The sequence below is a fragment of the Cololabis saira genome, chromosome 18 (genome assembly GCF_033807715.1).
Source record: "Cololabis saira isolate AMF1-May2022 chromosome 18, fColSai1.1, whole genome shotgun sequence".
Classification (NCBI taxonomy): domain Eukaryota; kingdom Metazoa; phylum Chordata; class Actinopteri; order Beloniformes; family Belonidae; genus Cololabis; species Cololabis saira.
This window is the reverse complement of record NC_084604.1, coordinates 30,067,825-30,084,671: the sequence shown is the minus strand read 5'-3', so window position 1 is coordinate 30,084,671 and position 16,847 is coordinate 30,067,825. Positions and strand designations below refer to the sequence as shown.

At 36.5% G+C, this 16,847-nt stretch overlaps 1 protein-coding gene across 1 annotated transcript; it reads right to left on the bottom strand.

The window, feature by feature from the left end:
* Positions 1 to 11,107: 11,107 nt before the first annotated feature.
* pigh (phosphatidylinositol glycan anchor biosynthesis, class H) lies at positions 11,108 to 15,678 on the bottom strand. The gene is made up of 4 exons (XM_061747064.1): positions 15,392 to 15,678; positions 14,286 to 14,495; positions 11,726 to 11,809; positions 11,108 to 11,573 (listed from the first exon to the last, which is right to left on the bottom strand). Exons 1-4 carry the CDS (start codon positions 15,566 to 15,568, stop codon positions 11,499 to 11,501), a joined length of 546 nt encoding a protein of 181 aa, XP_061603048.1. The 5' UTR covers positions 15,569 to 15,678; the 3' UTR covers positions 11,108 to 11,498.
* Between the last annotated feature and the right edge of the window lie 1,169 nt (positions 15,679 to 16,847).

Genomic DNA, 16,847 nt, shown 5'->3' with positions numbered 1-16,847 from the left:
ACTTGTGTGGGAGTATAGAATGACATAGTGTCCCCGCATCAGCAAGATTTATTGCAGTCAGACAGGTATCATTTTTAAAATGAGGATGGATGAACATTGAGATGAATGGTTTTTGGCCGGGTTTTGCTTCTTGCAAACCCTTAGTTTGTCATTTTTGTGTCCACTTGTTCAAACAATGGACCATCCTTTGTGGTTCCGGACAGACGCCGCTTTATGGCATCCTCGACTCCGAGGCTGAGTAGCTACCAAGTTAATCATCTTGCAAATATTGACCCTACCTGTGACTTCCTAGTGCTGTTACTCTCGTCAGGTGTTTCCGTATTTTATATAATAATAATAATAATAATAATAATAATAATAATAATAATAATAATAATAAAATAATGATAATAATAATAATGATAATAAAATAATAATAATAATAATAATAATAATAATAATAATAATACTAATGATAATAAAATAATAATAATAATAATAATAATAATAATAATAATAATAATAATAATAATAATAATAATAATAATAATGATAGTAATGATAATAAAATAATAATAATAATAATAATAATAATAATAATAATAATAATAATAATAATAATAATAATAATAATAATAATGATAATAAAATAATAATAATAATAATAATAATAATAATAATAATAATAATAATAATAATAATAATAATAATAATACTTTTTTTTTTTTTAAACCATCCCCTGGTGGGTTGTACTGAGGTTACGTGATCAACAAACCCCTCCCAGGACCTGCCACCTGTGTTAGTTCTGTTTACATTAAACTTGACCTGCAGTTAAGAGGACCCCCGGAGGCGAGTTATTTGCGGGCCAACTCGACACGCCAACCCACATCGGTCAATGTAAAAAGGACAGGTGGCACGCTAGATCAACGCGTTAAAAGCAGGGTATCCGCCAATGTAAAAGGGGCTAAAGAAAGATGGAAGTGTTGATGAAAGACAAACATTGATATATTGATGAGCCTTAATATTTTAAAGAAATAATTGTATACTTTTCAGTGAATGATTTGAAATTTGGAAATAGACTACAAAAACAATTTTATGATATTTTCATCACATAGTTGGTAATCGTTTAGAAAAAGCACAACATTTATACTGTGTAGTCTTACAAACTAAGTAGGATTATATAGCAGACTGTAGATGAAATACAAGGATAGTGAACATTGAGCAAGAATGAGGAGATTACATTTTTTAACCCCAAAAGGATAAGAAGCTTAAATATAGAGAAGTAAAACCCACAGCTCCACAGATGCGAGATCAATGATAGTAGAAAAACAGCTTAATTTCTTCCATGTCACAATACTAGCTGTAAAACTAAGTCACATATTTCTTAACTTCAAAAGAGGTTTTGATGCCTTGAGAAAGGTCTATGACCGAAACCTTGGCCCATAAAACACTAGTCTGGTGAGAAGAAGGTGTGCAGGAGTTTTCTTTTTAAATTGGCTGCAGCTTTCCTCCTCCGACGCACCTTTCTGCATATCCGGTGTGCTAAAAGTTTTCTACTTCGGATTTTAACTTCAAAAGAAAAATAATTAATTCAAGTGAACAAAATTACAGCAAATTAAACTATAAATATATGCATAAATGACACTAGATTACGCTGTTTTATGTTCTCATTCATGTCATGTCTCAATAAACTGTAAAAAGTCCCAAATGTCTCTGATCACAGAACGATGTGAGCCTCCCTTAAACAATTTTACGTAATTTAAAGAAATACATTGGGAAAGTAAAGGCATGCAAGGTAGTATTAACATAAAGCTCAATGTGGGGCTTCTTAGATCAGGATAATGAGATTATGCCTGTAAGATGGACATCTGTGAATTTTCAAGAGAACATTGCTTTCTGTTAAACTGGCTACATCAGATAAATCTTAATCAAGACGGACATCTGATTTCAGATTAAAAATTTTCTCTTTTGTCGTGTGCTTTAAGGAGATTTAAGTGTTACTCACTCTGGATAATGTGTGTGCTTTGCTCTCCATAGCAGCAACGAGGAGGAAGGACTGTTGTTCTGTGCTTAACGTTGCATTTATCACCAGACGAGCACACTCTACTGTGGAACTGTAGAAATCAATTAGAAATTCATAATCTATCTCTTTCTTCCTTTCATCTGATGTCATTTTGCGTGTGGACTACATACCGCGACCATGAGGTCATGTTGAATGTATTTCTGAGTGAGCGATTATCTGCATAATTTTCATCTCTGTAACAACTGATTACAGAGCAGGAATACATTTCTTGGACGCACAAACATGCATTCTTTTTGTGCATGCCAATATACTATGAGGCGTGTGGAGAAGTAGCCTGTCATTACAGCTCGAAGACTTGGTTTAAGTATCGGGATGATTCATGACTCCCTTGGGTTGACACAAAAGTTGAGAGAAGAAGAAAACACTCCAGAATGAAGTCATTTATATCCCGCCAGATAAAAACACAAATGTGCCCGGCAGTTTTGAATAAGGCAGTTTAGGCCCACGACAATAGTTTGGCTCTATTCGCTCTCTCTCTCTTTGTTTTTTTTCTCTCTTTCTTTCTGAGGCACTCTGAAAAAAACGGATGTGATTTTTGCAGGCGGCGCTCTCTCGTCAGAGGCCCGGACAGACCAGTAGAGCAAGCTTCTCGCTCTTATCTTCTGACAGCTGGTTTGACAAGAAGTCTGTGTCGCTCGCCTCTCATGTACCAGGTGACGCTGCGAGGGCGGGGTTGCAGAACAGGCCCGTGTTTTATTGTGCGTTTTTCAAAAAAATGATTTGCATTTAAACTGAGCTGCAGCTTAGAAGACCGAGATGGAGGGAGTATCATTGTTGGTGTTTGTAGGACAAGTGAAAGTGTGAATAAAAAGATTTGCCGAGAAGAAACTGCTTATTGGCTGCTGTGATAAAAGCTGGATAAATAAATTTTAGCAGATGAAATCAAAGTTTTAAAACTGGAAACCATCAAAGGCTTAAAAAAAAAGAGGACAGGATTGGACTTTCCTCTCCACATAGGAAACCAGTCTCTCTTTCAAATTTTAGTTGCTTAATTTAAATTAATTTTGAGATTATTTTTCATGTGTGTTTGTATGAAAGTGACACAACCAGCTCAAACAGCTCCAGGGCTGTTGAAGCTGCAGGAAAGTACATGTAACTTGACTACAGCACAGACCAAAGAAACATGACGTTTACTTGTAGTGCACGTTCCACACGTGTTCTGTTACAGACTGAAAGAGTTACACCCCTTATGTATTTGATCCGGTCTTTGTACGTTTTGACTGTATAAAAAAACGTAATTCTTGCCATTGTAAGAATGAGATGTGTACCTGCTGTACTCTGCCCTTACTTTTTAACAACTTTTATTATTTTACCTCTTTTACATCTCTCTTATCAGGGCTAAAAACATTTCTGTTTACTGAAGCGTACTCTTAAATGAAATGATTTTTGAAAACCGTGCAAAGTTACACTAGTGATGGATAAGCCCTGAATGCAGGCATTGTGACATAGAATTGTCAAATTGGTCTGGTTCACCGCACGAATCGGCACAGATTAATTTTGTAATACTGTATTTGACCTGGTCTTTGTACGTTTTGACGGTATAGAAACGTAATTCTCGCCAGTTGTGTGAAATAAGACCTGGAAACAGGCATTGTGGCATAAAATTGTCAAATTGGTTTAATTCACTGTACAAATTGTTACAGATTACTTTTGTTATACTGTAATTGACCCGGTCTTTGTACGTTTTGACCGTATAGAAACGTACTTCTTGCCATTGTAAGAATGAGATGTACCTGCTGTACTCTACTGCCCTTACTTTTTAACAACTTGTGCTTTTTATTATTTTACCTCTTTTCTTATCATTTTATTTCATTTTATTTATTATTTACTGTTTAATTGTGTCTTTAATGTTGATGTAAAGCACTTTGAATTACCTTGTGTTGAATTGGGCTATACAAATAAACTTACCTTGCCTATGCTCACAACACAACTGCGCACAAGTCTGTAGTCATAGACAGTATTAAAAGAAATGGTGACATTACTTGCAGGAACTGACTCTGTCAATCCTGGTTAATCCAACAATTGGGCAAATGGGTGGAACATGTAAGCCTGGAGGCCGCCTGAAACATGCCCACCTTAGCTCATTTATCACACTTTATAGCTCAGCTCTTACTAACCTATGATGATAATTAGCGTGATTTTACATTTATTCTTGTCAAATCTGTCCTCCATGCTCACTTCAGATGGGGCTACTGAAATGACTTTTGAAACAAACAGACACACAGCTTAAATAAGGCCAGCTGGAGCTCCTATCAAGCAACATCGGGACCATTGACGAGCTGATGCCAAGCGAACTGATTGAGACTTGGGGTCACCAAGACTCAGTTAGAGCAGCGTCCTTTGGAGGTCCAGGCAAAGTCAATCTGAGAGGATGGAGGGGGAACTGGCTGGAGGAGCTGGTTTTTCTGGCTACTGCCCGGTCCAGCAGTCAACACCAGTTCACTGGTTAGGCCCAGTAGCATCCTCTGGTCTTTTGCAAAGTGTTGTCCTTGAACCCTTCCAGGTCAACCCAGAGCACGTTGTGTAAGTAAGTAAGTAATTACATTTGATTTATATAGCACCTTTCACACACAACAGAATGTCACAAGGTGCTTCATTCACAAAAAATAAAACAACATCAATAATAACACAAATAAAACACTACAATAAAAGTAGAAATACGATAAAAACAAGACAATACCGATAAAAGCTCCTGGAATAAAAGTACATAAAATCAACATGGTGGTCATAAAACAACCCTCTCACTCCAAATATTTAAAAGCTTGGAGAAACAGGTGGGTTGTAAGTTTGTTCTTAAAAGCATCGATGGAGTCCAGAGAACAGAGACAGCGGGAGATCATTCCAGAGCCCCGGTGCAAAAGACGAGCCAGTTCTTTCTTGTTTAAGCAAGAAAACAAACTGTTGCAGTAGATGACACAAAAGCATGAATAATTAGCTCCAGGTCATTTTTTGGAAACAACTGTTCTTAGTTTAGAGATATTCCTTTAATGGTAAAAAAGAGTTCCTCATCAGCTGTTTGGAGTGGTGTTCTCATGACATGTCTTTGTCAAAGACAACACCAAGATTTCTTAGGCTGGACTCAAAAGAGACACTCAAATCCCCTAGAAACTGGCTGATTGCTTGAATGACATCATCAGGGCCACCAGGTTGTGGTGGTCTCTTAACAGTGCAGCTAACAACACAACACAAATACGATTGACCAGGCACTGTTAAGTCAATTATTATCTAAGTCAGGGGTCGGCAACCCGCGGCTCTAGAGCCGCATGCGGCTCTTTAGCGCCGCCCTAGAGGCTCCTGGAGCTTTTTCAAAAATGTTTTTCCTTTTTTTCTCTTTTTTTCCTTCTTTTTTTTCCTTTTCCTTCTTTTTCTTCTTTTTTTCCTTTTTTTATTTATTTTTTCCTTTTTCCTTTCCTTTTTAATCTCAACATTTCGACTTTTTTCTCAACATTTCGACTTTTTTCTCAAGATTGTACTTCAACATTAATCTCGACATTTCGACTTTTTTCTCAACATTTAAACTTTTTTCACGAAATTTTGACTATTTCCTCGACATTTCAACTTTTTTCTCAACATTTCGACTTTTTTCTCAACATTGATCTTGACATTTCGACTTTTTTCTCAACTTTTTTCTCAAAATGCATAATGAAAAAAAAAATCTTCCCCCAGTTATAACTAATATAGATACATGAAGCATGTGTTGTCTTCATTCTAAGGCTTACACAAGACTTTTTCATTTTTTGCGGCTCCAGACATATGAGTTTTTTGTGTTTTTGGTCCAATATGGCTCTTTCAACCTTTTGGGTTGCCGACCCCTGATCTATGTCCTATGTAGCTAGTGATGACAGCTACCCATCAACCATAGACAGCTATCACTCAAACAAAGAAACAAAACAAACAAAAAACACCCCTAATCATGGCTGTGTGTAATTTTACCTCATAAGATACAGGATATGTCTATGATATGAAATCCAGCTATGGAGACTGAGACAATTTTTTTAAACTGACTGTAAAAGTGTTTATATATAAAACTGTCATACTTTTGGAGCCAGCCTCTAGTGATCATTCAAGGAACTTCAGAGTTTGGCACTGCTGATTAAATACATGGATCATGTCAGACTAACAAACTAGATGTAACTCCTTGCTCACTAGCAACTAGTAAACACCCCCAACCTTGAATACTTCATGTAGCCCCTGAGGGCCTCTGGTTTATGTCCAAATAGTGACAGATGTGTTTTACTTTGAATAAGCAATGACTGTTTCATTGTTTGATTCTCTTGTCTTCACTGATTTGCCTGTGAACTACACGTGTTGCTGCAGGATTCCACATGTAGCACACCAGTGAACAGACACAACTTAGATGAGTGAGATGTAAACAATAAACATGGCAACAAGAGTGGGGGTTAATGTGATTATAAGACTGGAGCAGGTCAGTGCTTATCTTTAAAGTAATTTTGGTAATATATCTGCTCCTCCAAAGGCACGAGTTTTGCAGACACACACACAGCTTAACCTCCAACGCATACAGGATACACAAAACAGCCATCCTACACATGCAAATGTGCACTTTAAGGCAAGTACCTCTGGGTTTAAATGCACATCTGCAGAGAACCAAAAGCTGTCCATGTCTGTGTTTGCTTCATATACTGTAGAAGACGGTCTAAAATAACTTCAAATGAGTTATGGCTACATATCAAGAGTTTTTCCACAGTGGGAATTTGCACCTACAAGGAAATATACACTCATCCAGTGAATGATGTGAACCAAAAGGCTCTATGCCCTTCATAGCATTCCCCTGTAAATAGTTCAGATGATGAAGTGTATTTCTAATTATTTTACTTTTGAAAAGTGGTGAGCAGCTACATTTATAGTAAAGAGAAAAAGAACAATGAGGCAGGATTAAACCAAATTTACCTAAGAAAAGCTATGATGCGCTCCCAAAATGCAAATATTTCCCCACTAACCTCAGCAGGGAAATAGTAATGTTAACAGAATAAAATTCTTATTCTTTATGAAGAAACATATTGTCAGGGAAACATGTAAATGTATGTCCCAAAGAAAAAAAACGAACTTCCTCCCAACATCATCATGCACTATACTGCAGTGTTAAAACAGAGAGAGAATGAACAGATAAAAACTGTCGTGATCTTACCTGTGAGGAAGGGGGGGGGGGGGGGGGGGGGGGGGGGGGGTCAGATTCAAATCCAAACTGATATCAAGTTACTCTTTCCTGTTTAAACCGGCAGAGCGGATGAACCGACTCTTTTCCTTGAGCACCTGTCTACTAGGAACTGAATGCACAAAAGCTAACAATACAAAGAAGCAGCATTACATTGAATAAAGGCATTATACGCCAGATGGCAAAGCTTATTTTGCTTATTTTTTTGTTGTAACTCATACATTTTTTATATCGGCAGCTTATTCCCCAGAGTAAATGTTCTGGAGGATTTAACCTAAATTTTGGACCTGGTTCAACATTTTGTAGCTTATTTGTTTCTGTGTTTTATTACAAAACTTGTACCACTTGAAGCAGACTAAAAACAAAGGGAAACTACTCTTTTGAGGACAGTCTTGCATCTTTAAAGTTCAAAACTTTATTAAAATCTACCTTTACAAAAGAGTTGAGAAGTTTCCTGAAAGGCAATAAAAACTGACATCTTTGATTTCTTATTTAACTTTTACTTTTATTATCAGTTTTCTTCTTCCAAAAACAAAAAGAAACATGAGCTCAAGTGACCAAAGAGCAGATGTTCTGTTATTGTGCCTTGAGATACACCAGTGCTGCACAGAGCTGACAAAGCGGTTTCATCACTGAGCACGATGGTTTCAGTTTACATTTCTAGGAACAGCAGCAAACTATGTTGAACGACTGGAAGTGGTCGACGGGCTCTACACGTGCTCCACAGTTCCTGGTCCAGTCTTTGACCTGGAAGTACTGGAAGAAGCCAATAGAGGATGATGAAGCAAAGAAAATAAAAACTAAAACGCATATGACGTCTGTCCAGTTTACCAACGCTCAACGCGCAATGCTAACAAACTGAAAGAGGGCATAATCATCACTTATCATGGTGGACTATGACACATTTTGGTTGATTCCCTACACATATTGTGTATTGAAAGGAGTCCAATTCAGGAGTTAATCAAACATATTTCCCATTTTCTCTTCAGACGGCTTCAATTCATCCCATTTTGATACTATCATTCTAATACTATCTAATATAGTAATCTAATGCAGTGTCTCCCAACCTGGGGTCTGGGCCCCCCCTGGGGGGGCGCCTGAGATCTCTGGGGGGGCGCGAAACTTTGTCTGCTTTGAGGATATGCAGTTGTAAAAATTATATTTGCACATGTTAAATAAATAAAAAATCATAACACACCTAATGGAATACAGTAATCCAAGTCTGTATAAACCCACTAAGAAATATATTTTGGTCATTTTAAAATTAATAATTAAATAAAAATAAATAAAAGTTATTTATCAGGATAAAAACTTAAAAACATATTATTATATCATTATTCAACATTTAATCATACTACTACTCTGACAGGTTGTTAAAGGAAAAATGTTAAAAAATGTTGCTTTCATATTAAAAGAAACATTTTTCAGAAATATTTTTATGCAATTATTTTTTGTGCATATTTTATACCTTGGTGACACAAAAGGAAGGTTAGAAAAACAAAGTACAGGGTAAACCAAAGAGAAATGTATCAAAAAAGCATAATTAATGTTCATTTTTTCAATTAAAGGTTTGTAACGAATAACTTTACTCTTTTGGTGCTAGTACTTACGGGTCGGGGGGCCCGGCTGGTCTTAGACACAAGTAGGGGGGGCTCCAAGGAAAAAAGGTTGGGAACCACTGATCTAAGGTACTCCTGAACCCATGTGGTTATATGAACCATGGTTAGGTGTATTTCATGCACAGTTTTCTCGGATACATCCAAAAACAGTCTCCAAATTTGGTTTTCACACACTGACATCGGCACTGACTCCCTTAGTCTTACATTTCGTATAAACTCATCAATGGCCCTGTTATTTTGTTGGGCACAAAGCACTGAGCCATGGACCACCCCCACTTGAAAGGATTTTTGAAACAATATACTTTACAAGTAGAACATTTTGACATATATCCCAACTCATACTGTACTATATAAATTACTTTCTTCTTTCATTCTTAAATTCATTTTTGTGACGTCTCCACGTAAGTTACATTGAATTAAACTGAATACTTTAAACGTATAGAGTTTGCAGGATATCCTATCTTTGTTTTTAATATTTCCTCCATTACTTATTTATTTATCACGGGCCTGGAATGCAAAAACTGATGTTTATTGATGAATAGAATTAAGAAGGTAATGAAGGTTTCCAAAAGCCTGATTTTCTCTTGCATGTCAATACCAGATAGGAATAAATATAAACAGATAGGTAGGGGGTAACCATTCTTCTCATTAGGTCTCCAGTCCCTCTTCTCCCACCAAACCAGTTCTCACACACAAAATACTGCAAAACTGCAGTTGCTGTGGTGTGGACTTCACCCAGGGGGGTAACTGCAGCTTTATGAGGCCTATTCAGGATCCCAGAGGTGTCACTCCAGACCATTTCCAGGTTTTCTCCTCTGCTTGGTTCCTGGCTGTTTCACACCTCCAGGAGGGACCATTACCCTCTCAGGGGGCTGCTCTTCACAGCAGGACAATGCTTCGCCCCGTGAATATCACACCCCTCCTTGTTTTGTTGACCTGTGAAGCGCGGAGTTCACGCACAGGTATCAGCACTGATTGCAGATGGTTGATGAGAATTACAACTTTTAAGTCCCAAAACAAAGTTGGGCCACCGCATAAAATGTAAATAAAGGCAAAATGTGCCAAGTTGTAAATTAATCCAACTTTGTATTCAAAAAAGCAAAAAAGAAGATGATAAAAATAACTTTTAAATAATGTCTTATTGCTCTTTGACAGAGAGTATTGATATTGAAACAAATTATTAGGTCAATTAGTCACAGATATTTTGCATGACTAGGTGTAAAAAGAGCTGTAAAGACTGGGTCTAGGAGTAAATATGGGGATAAGCTCACGCTTAATGAATATGTGAGGTAATAGTTTAATAACAATTCATGAAGAATGTCTTGAGAATTTTGGAAATTTTCATCTCCGGGGAACAATATAATTAAAAAAAAACTGCACAGATCTCTGCACAACGACTGAATGGTTCTGATTATTGATCACAACAAACAAAAAAATCCTGTGGTAGTAATCACCCAAAACATTTATCAGTTAAGATGGTTCATCACTACTTAGCAAATCAAAATGGTACTGAATAAGTACGGGAAAACAATCTGAAATGCAAAATGTATCAAAGGACACTCCCAAGTTAAGTTTAACTGAATTAAAATGCACCAGTGCACATTTCTGAAATGTGTTTTAAGCATGAATCTTTCAAATAAGTAACTATATAAATATATATATATATTCACATGTAGGCCCGTAATCTCAAATTGAGAAGGTAACAAGTTAAATGATTTTTCACAAGTTAGCATCAAAGTGTTTTGTAACATTGTATTATGAATCCAAAGATCTTAGAAAAATATCGTTTTTATTATTAAAAGTATAAATGTCACGTACACTGTGAATTGACATTTAGTAAGACTTGTATAAACAAGTCAGGTTGATCAAGGGTATAATTAGAGATGGAAACGAGACCAACTGCCTGCAAGATGAAGGCCTGTGTTGTATGAGGAAGTGAAAATATATTAGAGGAAGAGGGTGTGGATGTTTACGTTTAGGGATGTGATGTGCATACGGCAAAGTATAAACACTGTGTCTACAGATGATGATAAAATGCCTTTTCTTAGAGAAGGAAATCAAAATGAGTTTGCTAATGTAACTGACAAAGTGCACGTGCCTGTTTTCCCTATATTGACCCCATTTCCATAAGCTGTGATCAAATGTGGTGCTGCCCTCTAGTGGACAACTGTGATAAAACTCACGATAAATACGTTACTATGAAGTTAGAAGAGTTTTATTTTTACTAAATACAAAACCAATAAAGTGGTATAATTGCACAATTAAAATCTACATACATAAATACAGTAAGTGGAAAATATTTCTGTTTTAATACAATGTCAGTCTCAAGGTTTGGCTCTTAAGGTTTACAAAAGTTGTTTAAGAATATAGTCATTTTTCATAAATAATTTAAATAACTATATGATTAAATACAACATTTTGGCTCTAAAATTAGTATTTACAACAAGGCAAAAGATTACATCCATTGCACTTCATGTTTGAATTAAAAAATGAGATAATTAGGAAAAATACATTTTAAAAAGCCCCCACAAGAGAAAACATATTCCAATTACAAGGAAGACTGGGCTTTTATCCATAAAAAAGTACACAAGAAGTTTAAAAACCATCCCACAAATTAAGAGATACTGCTTTGGATCACTTGTCAATGGTGTTTCGAGAGAATCTCCTGGCAGCTTTTGTACACTTTCGTCAAGCAGTTGAGCCTTGGTTTTGAGCTCTGAAAGACAAATACAGTGTGTTTATCAGAGATGGGGTCCCCTAAATGACACTGTGTGTATTACCAGACTTTATAGAGGAGAAAAACAAAACAGCTAAACTCGCCAACCAACATGGACTGGGAGACACAGCTACAAGGGGAGTCATGCTCACCTGAAACAATGGCACAACACTTGAGACTGCACTTGGTTCTGAGGGGTCCTTTAACAGCACACACAGGTAGTAAATGATCTGATGCTGAAATTAAATAAAATAAGATTACAAGTTTTCCTGCAGACCCGTGATAGACAAAACAAACATTTTCAGACAAGTTATTGAGAAATACAGTTGTGTGAAAAAGTGTTTGCCGCCATCCTGATTTCTTTTTTTTTTGCATGTTTGTCACACGTAAATGTTTCAGATCATCAAGCAAATTGGAATATTAGAAGGCGGTTCATGCTCAAAAACCCTCCAACATAGAGGTCACTGCAGCTCTTTAAACTATAAACAACACACATTTTTACACAAATGTTTTACCCCTAAAAGATACACTATCTTTTAGGCCCCGTTTACACATAGCCGGGTATTTACAAAAACGGATATTTCCCCTTCTACGTTTTGAAAAATTCCATCGTTTACACGACATCGTTTTCAAAATCTCTTCGTTTACACGAATCCGCATAAAAACGCTGTTAACTTCATGCCAGCCAATCAGAATCCCGGAAAAACATCAACAAATGACACGTGTAACTTCCAGTTAAGGCTGATTTATGGTTCCGCGTTACACCAACGCACACCGTACGGCGCCCATCGCCGCGTACCCTACGCCGTAGGCTCTGTGTCGATTTAACGCGGGACCATAATTCAGGCTTTACTTCCAAGACGGAATGAGAGTCTTTCGTTTGGAGTGACAGAGAAGTGGAGTTACTTTTAAGTGTGACTTTAGAATATAAAACAGGTAAAAATAATTGTAAACACAGGTCGCACACATGACGCTGGTGACGTTTCTGTTGCATAATGTGACGTTGTGAAACCTAAATCTCCGTTTTCCTCTGTTTAGACGCAAACGTGAAAACGGAGTTTTTGAAAATCTCCACTTTGGCCGGAGTTTTCAGAAATGATCGTTTTTGGTGACTTTGAGCTCCGTTTTCGTGTAAACGAACGGCCAAAACGCATGAAAACGCCTCCGTTTTTGCTCCGTGTAAACGGGGCCTTAGTCCTGTGTCATCAAGGAACAACAGAGACACACAATACAAAAACTGGAATACTCAAAGGACCATAAGGATTCAGGAAATATATAATATACCCCATACTATATCATTGTTACAGGTCGCTGTGAGCCTTAAACTAGAAGAGCATCATTAGGCTCCTATGAAACTATGAACTATGAACTATGAACTATGAAACAGCCACTAGGCTGATGTCACAAACTGGTCTTTATCATGCAAATACAGGATGATACAGCTGCCACTCAGGAAGGGTTATCATACCAAAATATCATCTATAGACATGGATATTTTCAAAAATTATAAGCAGGTTTTGTCACTTTGAGTGGTACTGATACCTGATCTGGCTCATGGACTATTATCGCAAACGCTTGATTGCAGTTGTTGCCCAACCAGTTATTAGGTTTAGGGGGCAATCACTTTTTCACACAGGGCCATGTAGGTTTGGATGTTTCTTTCCCCTTAATAATAAAAACCTTAATTTAAAGCAGCACAATGTAACTTTCAACTTTTGTTGAGTTCGGCGGCTCCTTTGGACAAAAGCGGTAATGCTTTACCAGAAAGAACACTACACTTCCCATGAGCACCAGCGCGTACTGCCGGAAAACTCTCGTCCCCGTCGCGTGCATTTGATAATGCGCTCTGGTTTTGTTCTACGGCACCTTTTTCCTGTCACGTTTTTTAGAGGGACTTCGTCATAAATTAGCAGTCCAACATACTTACTGACAAAATAAAAAATATACTTTATAACCTGTGAATAACTGAATGTTTTGCAGATCAGCCCTGCACAATTTTACAGTTCTCAGGAAAAATAGTAGAAATGTTCTATGCATTTTCTTTGCATTGCATTCTTTCCTCTAGTACTGTAATTCTATTCAATTGTATTATTATTTTATAAAGCTTCCTCATTGCATCACAATGACTCTGGAAATATGATATTAAGGTGGAAAACTTACATAGTGCTGCTTTAAAAAATCCATTTTATGTTTACTTGTGTTATCTTTGTCTAATATTTAAATTAGTTTGCTGATCTGAAACATTTAAGTGCGACAAACATGCTAAAAAATAAGAAATCAGGAAGGGGGGGGGAGACACACTTTTTCACACAACTGTACATTAGGAATGGGCGATATTTTACCGTTCACGATATACCGTCAAAAAAATTCCCCACGGTAAAAATTTGTCATCTCGCGGTAAAAACGATAAATTCCCGTTGATGATGTTTTTGTGTAAAGCCGGATTTATGGAAGGAAGGAAGGAAGGAAGGAAGGAAGGAAGGAAGGAAGGAAGGAAGGAAGGAAGGAAGGAAGGAAATGAGCCAGAAAGAAAGAAATTAGTCTGAAAGAAAGAAAGAAAGCTATGAGCCTGAAAGAAAGAAAGCTATGAGCCTGAAAGAAAGAAAGAAAGAAAGAAAGAAAGAAAGAAAGAAAGAAAGAAAGAAAGAAAGAAAGAAAGAAAGAAAGAAAGAATCCATACCGCCCATCCCTACTGTACATGTAATTGCGCACCATATAAACGGCTTCATTGATGACTACATCCTTGATCTTGCTCATCTCAATGAAGGTGGTGATCTCGCGGCCTGACGCGTAGCTGGAGGACAGCTGGATGCCCAGGGAGCCGATGATGAGCAGGGACTCGTGGTCCACCTTCACGAGGTGGATGTGCAGCATCATGCCGACCAGGGTGATGAGGATGGCGCTGGAGAGAACTGCCGTATTCTACAACAGAGGTCGAAGTGGTTATGCATAACGTCATTAATGCCTTCGGGCAACCTAAGCACACTGTCTTACCCAGTACTCGAGTTGTAAAAACAAATCAGGGGGGATGGTGGATTTTATCATATGGTGACAGATAATTTGTGCTGATTACAAATAATATAATATATTACAAATAATAGCACTGACCAAAACACCTGCAAAAATACTGCAGGAATGACATAGCAGCAGTTAAATGCAGCCTTCTGTAAGCTTTAAATATCCACTGGGCTTACATCAAATACATCAAAACACAACAATAAAAAACAGTTTTCTGAACTTATCAATATGACTCTGTCCTTCACAGGATAAGTAAAATGGATCACTGCAAAAACTCAAAATCTTAACAAGAATATTTGTCTTATTAGGGCTCGAGCACTTGCAGTGCGAAGGCCCTATTGTATTTGCAGGAATTTTTATTATTATTTCTAGTTAAAATGTCTCATTTTAGTAAAAAGAAATCTCATTACACTTAAAACAAGACTCATCACTGGAAAAAAACAACAATTTTCACTTGTTTCAAGTAGATTTTCACTTGAAATAAGTAGAAAAATCTGCCAGTGGAACAAGATTTTTTTACTTGTAATGAGAAGATAAATCGTGTCCCACTGGCAGATTTTCCTACTTATTTCAAGTGAAAATGTACTTGAAACAGGTGAAAATGGTCAAATAAGTTATTTTTCTGGTGTTATTTTTCTGGTGATGACTCTAAATGTTGAAATAGCAGTAAAACCACATTCATTGATGAAATGACATAAGGGATGGAAAGGGGGGATGGCAGTTTTACAGGGGGGATGATTTGGACCGTTTTGTCTTTCAGGGGGGATGCCATCCCCCCTCAACTCGAGTACTGGTCTTACCTCTGTGAAGAAGAATATCGCGTATGCCACAAGCCACACGGAGCAGGTGAAGACCATCACCTTGCCGATTGACACTTTAGGGGAGCTAACTGTAAACTCCCTGCAGAAGCTGGAGTGCTTCTGGCAGTCCATGGTTATGGGTTTGCCACTTACGTTAATGAAGGCTTCGTCTTCCATCGCATATACACAAAACCACGATGAGAGGTGAGAAAAGCAAGCACGTATGCAGTTTTAAGACACAAATCAATGAGCTGAGGTTAGCATCTAGCTCTCAACCATAGACTGGAAGGACGTCAGTGACGTCACCTACAAACTGTAACATGATTGGACGACGTTCCGTGACGTAACACGTTTTCTGACGTGGACTTCAAAAATTATGAATATATATATTATATATATATTATTTATATATATATATATATATATATATATATATATATATATATATATATATATATATATATATATATTTATATATAGAATAGTAATATAATAATAATATATTATTATATTATATATATTCATATATAATAATAATATATTAATATATAAATAGAATATATATATATATGTCTTTACTGCTTTTCATCTTTATTTTAAGAATGTTATTTTTGGTTTTCATGATTTTAATCACAAAGATAGGGACGCTTTCTTTTTTATAAATCTGTCTTTATTTTTAGCAAAGTTTCACATACATAAGTGCAAATTCATCCACAGAAAGCCTGAACTCCTTGTGTTTAAAAAAGAACTTGAACAATATATATTTATATAATTTGTTTACATGAAACCTACTCTCGCACATTATGCTGTTTTTATTTTTATTTATCTTTTTAATTTACATTCAACTGTCTTGTCCTTTATATATATTCTTTTGTTTATTTCCTTCTATTTGGTGCTGGAATCTCGGTATTTGTTCTTTATTTGTCACTGTATTTCAAGATTTAAATAAATCTCTCTCTCTCTCTCTCTCTTTTTATTTTTTATTTATTTATTTACTTTTTTTTTTTACACACCACTCACATATGACTGGTCCCAAATAGCGAAATTAAGAAATTCAATAAAACATGTGACCACACAAAAACTCCCTCTTTCATAGTAGTAGTAACTAGTTATAAAATGTTGAAAATGTAAATGATGGACGCTTCAGGCTAAATGCGCCACCGTGTGGGGAAACACGAGAATTACATTTGTACAGACCGACCTCTTGTAACTGCATGCAATCTTTCTTATATAGACATACAGTCCAAAATGACGAACACACACACGTATATATATAAATATATATGTATTTACATCTCAAAGACGTCTTCATATCTAGCTATCTATCTCCGCCTTTGAGGTTATTTAGTATTTCGAGTTGCACTGATTTCACCATTGCTATGCTGCGACCCCTCACCTGTTATTATTAATCATTTACTCATTGGTTTTCTTCACTCCTTGTGTCAACTTTTTTTTT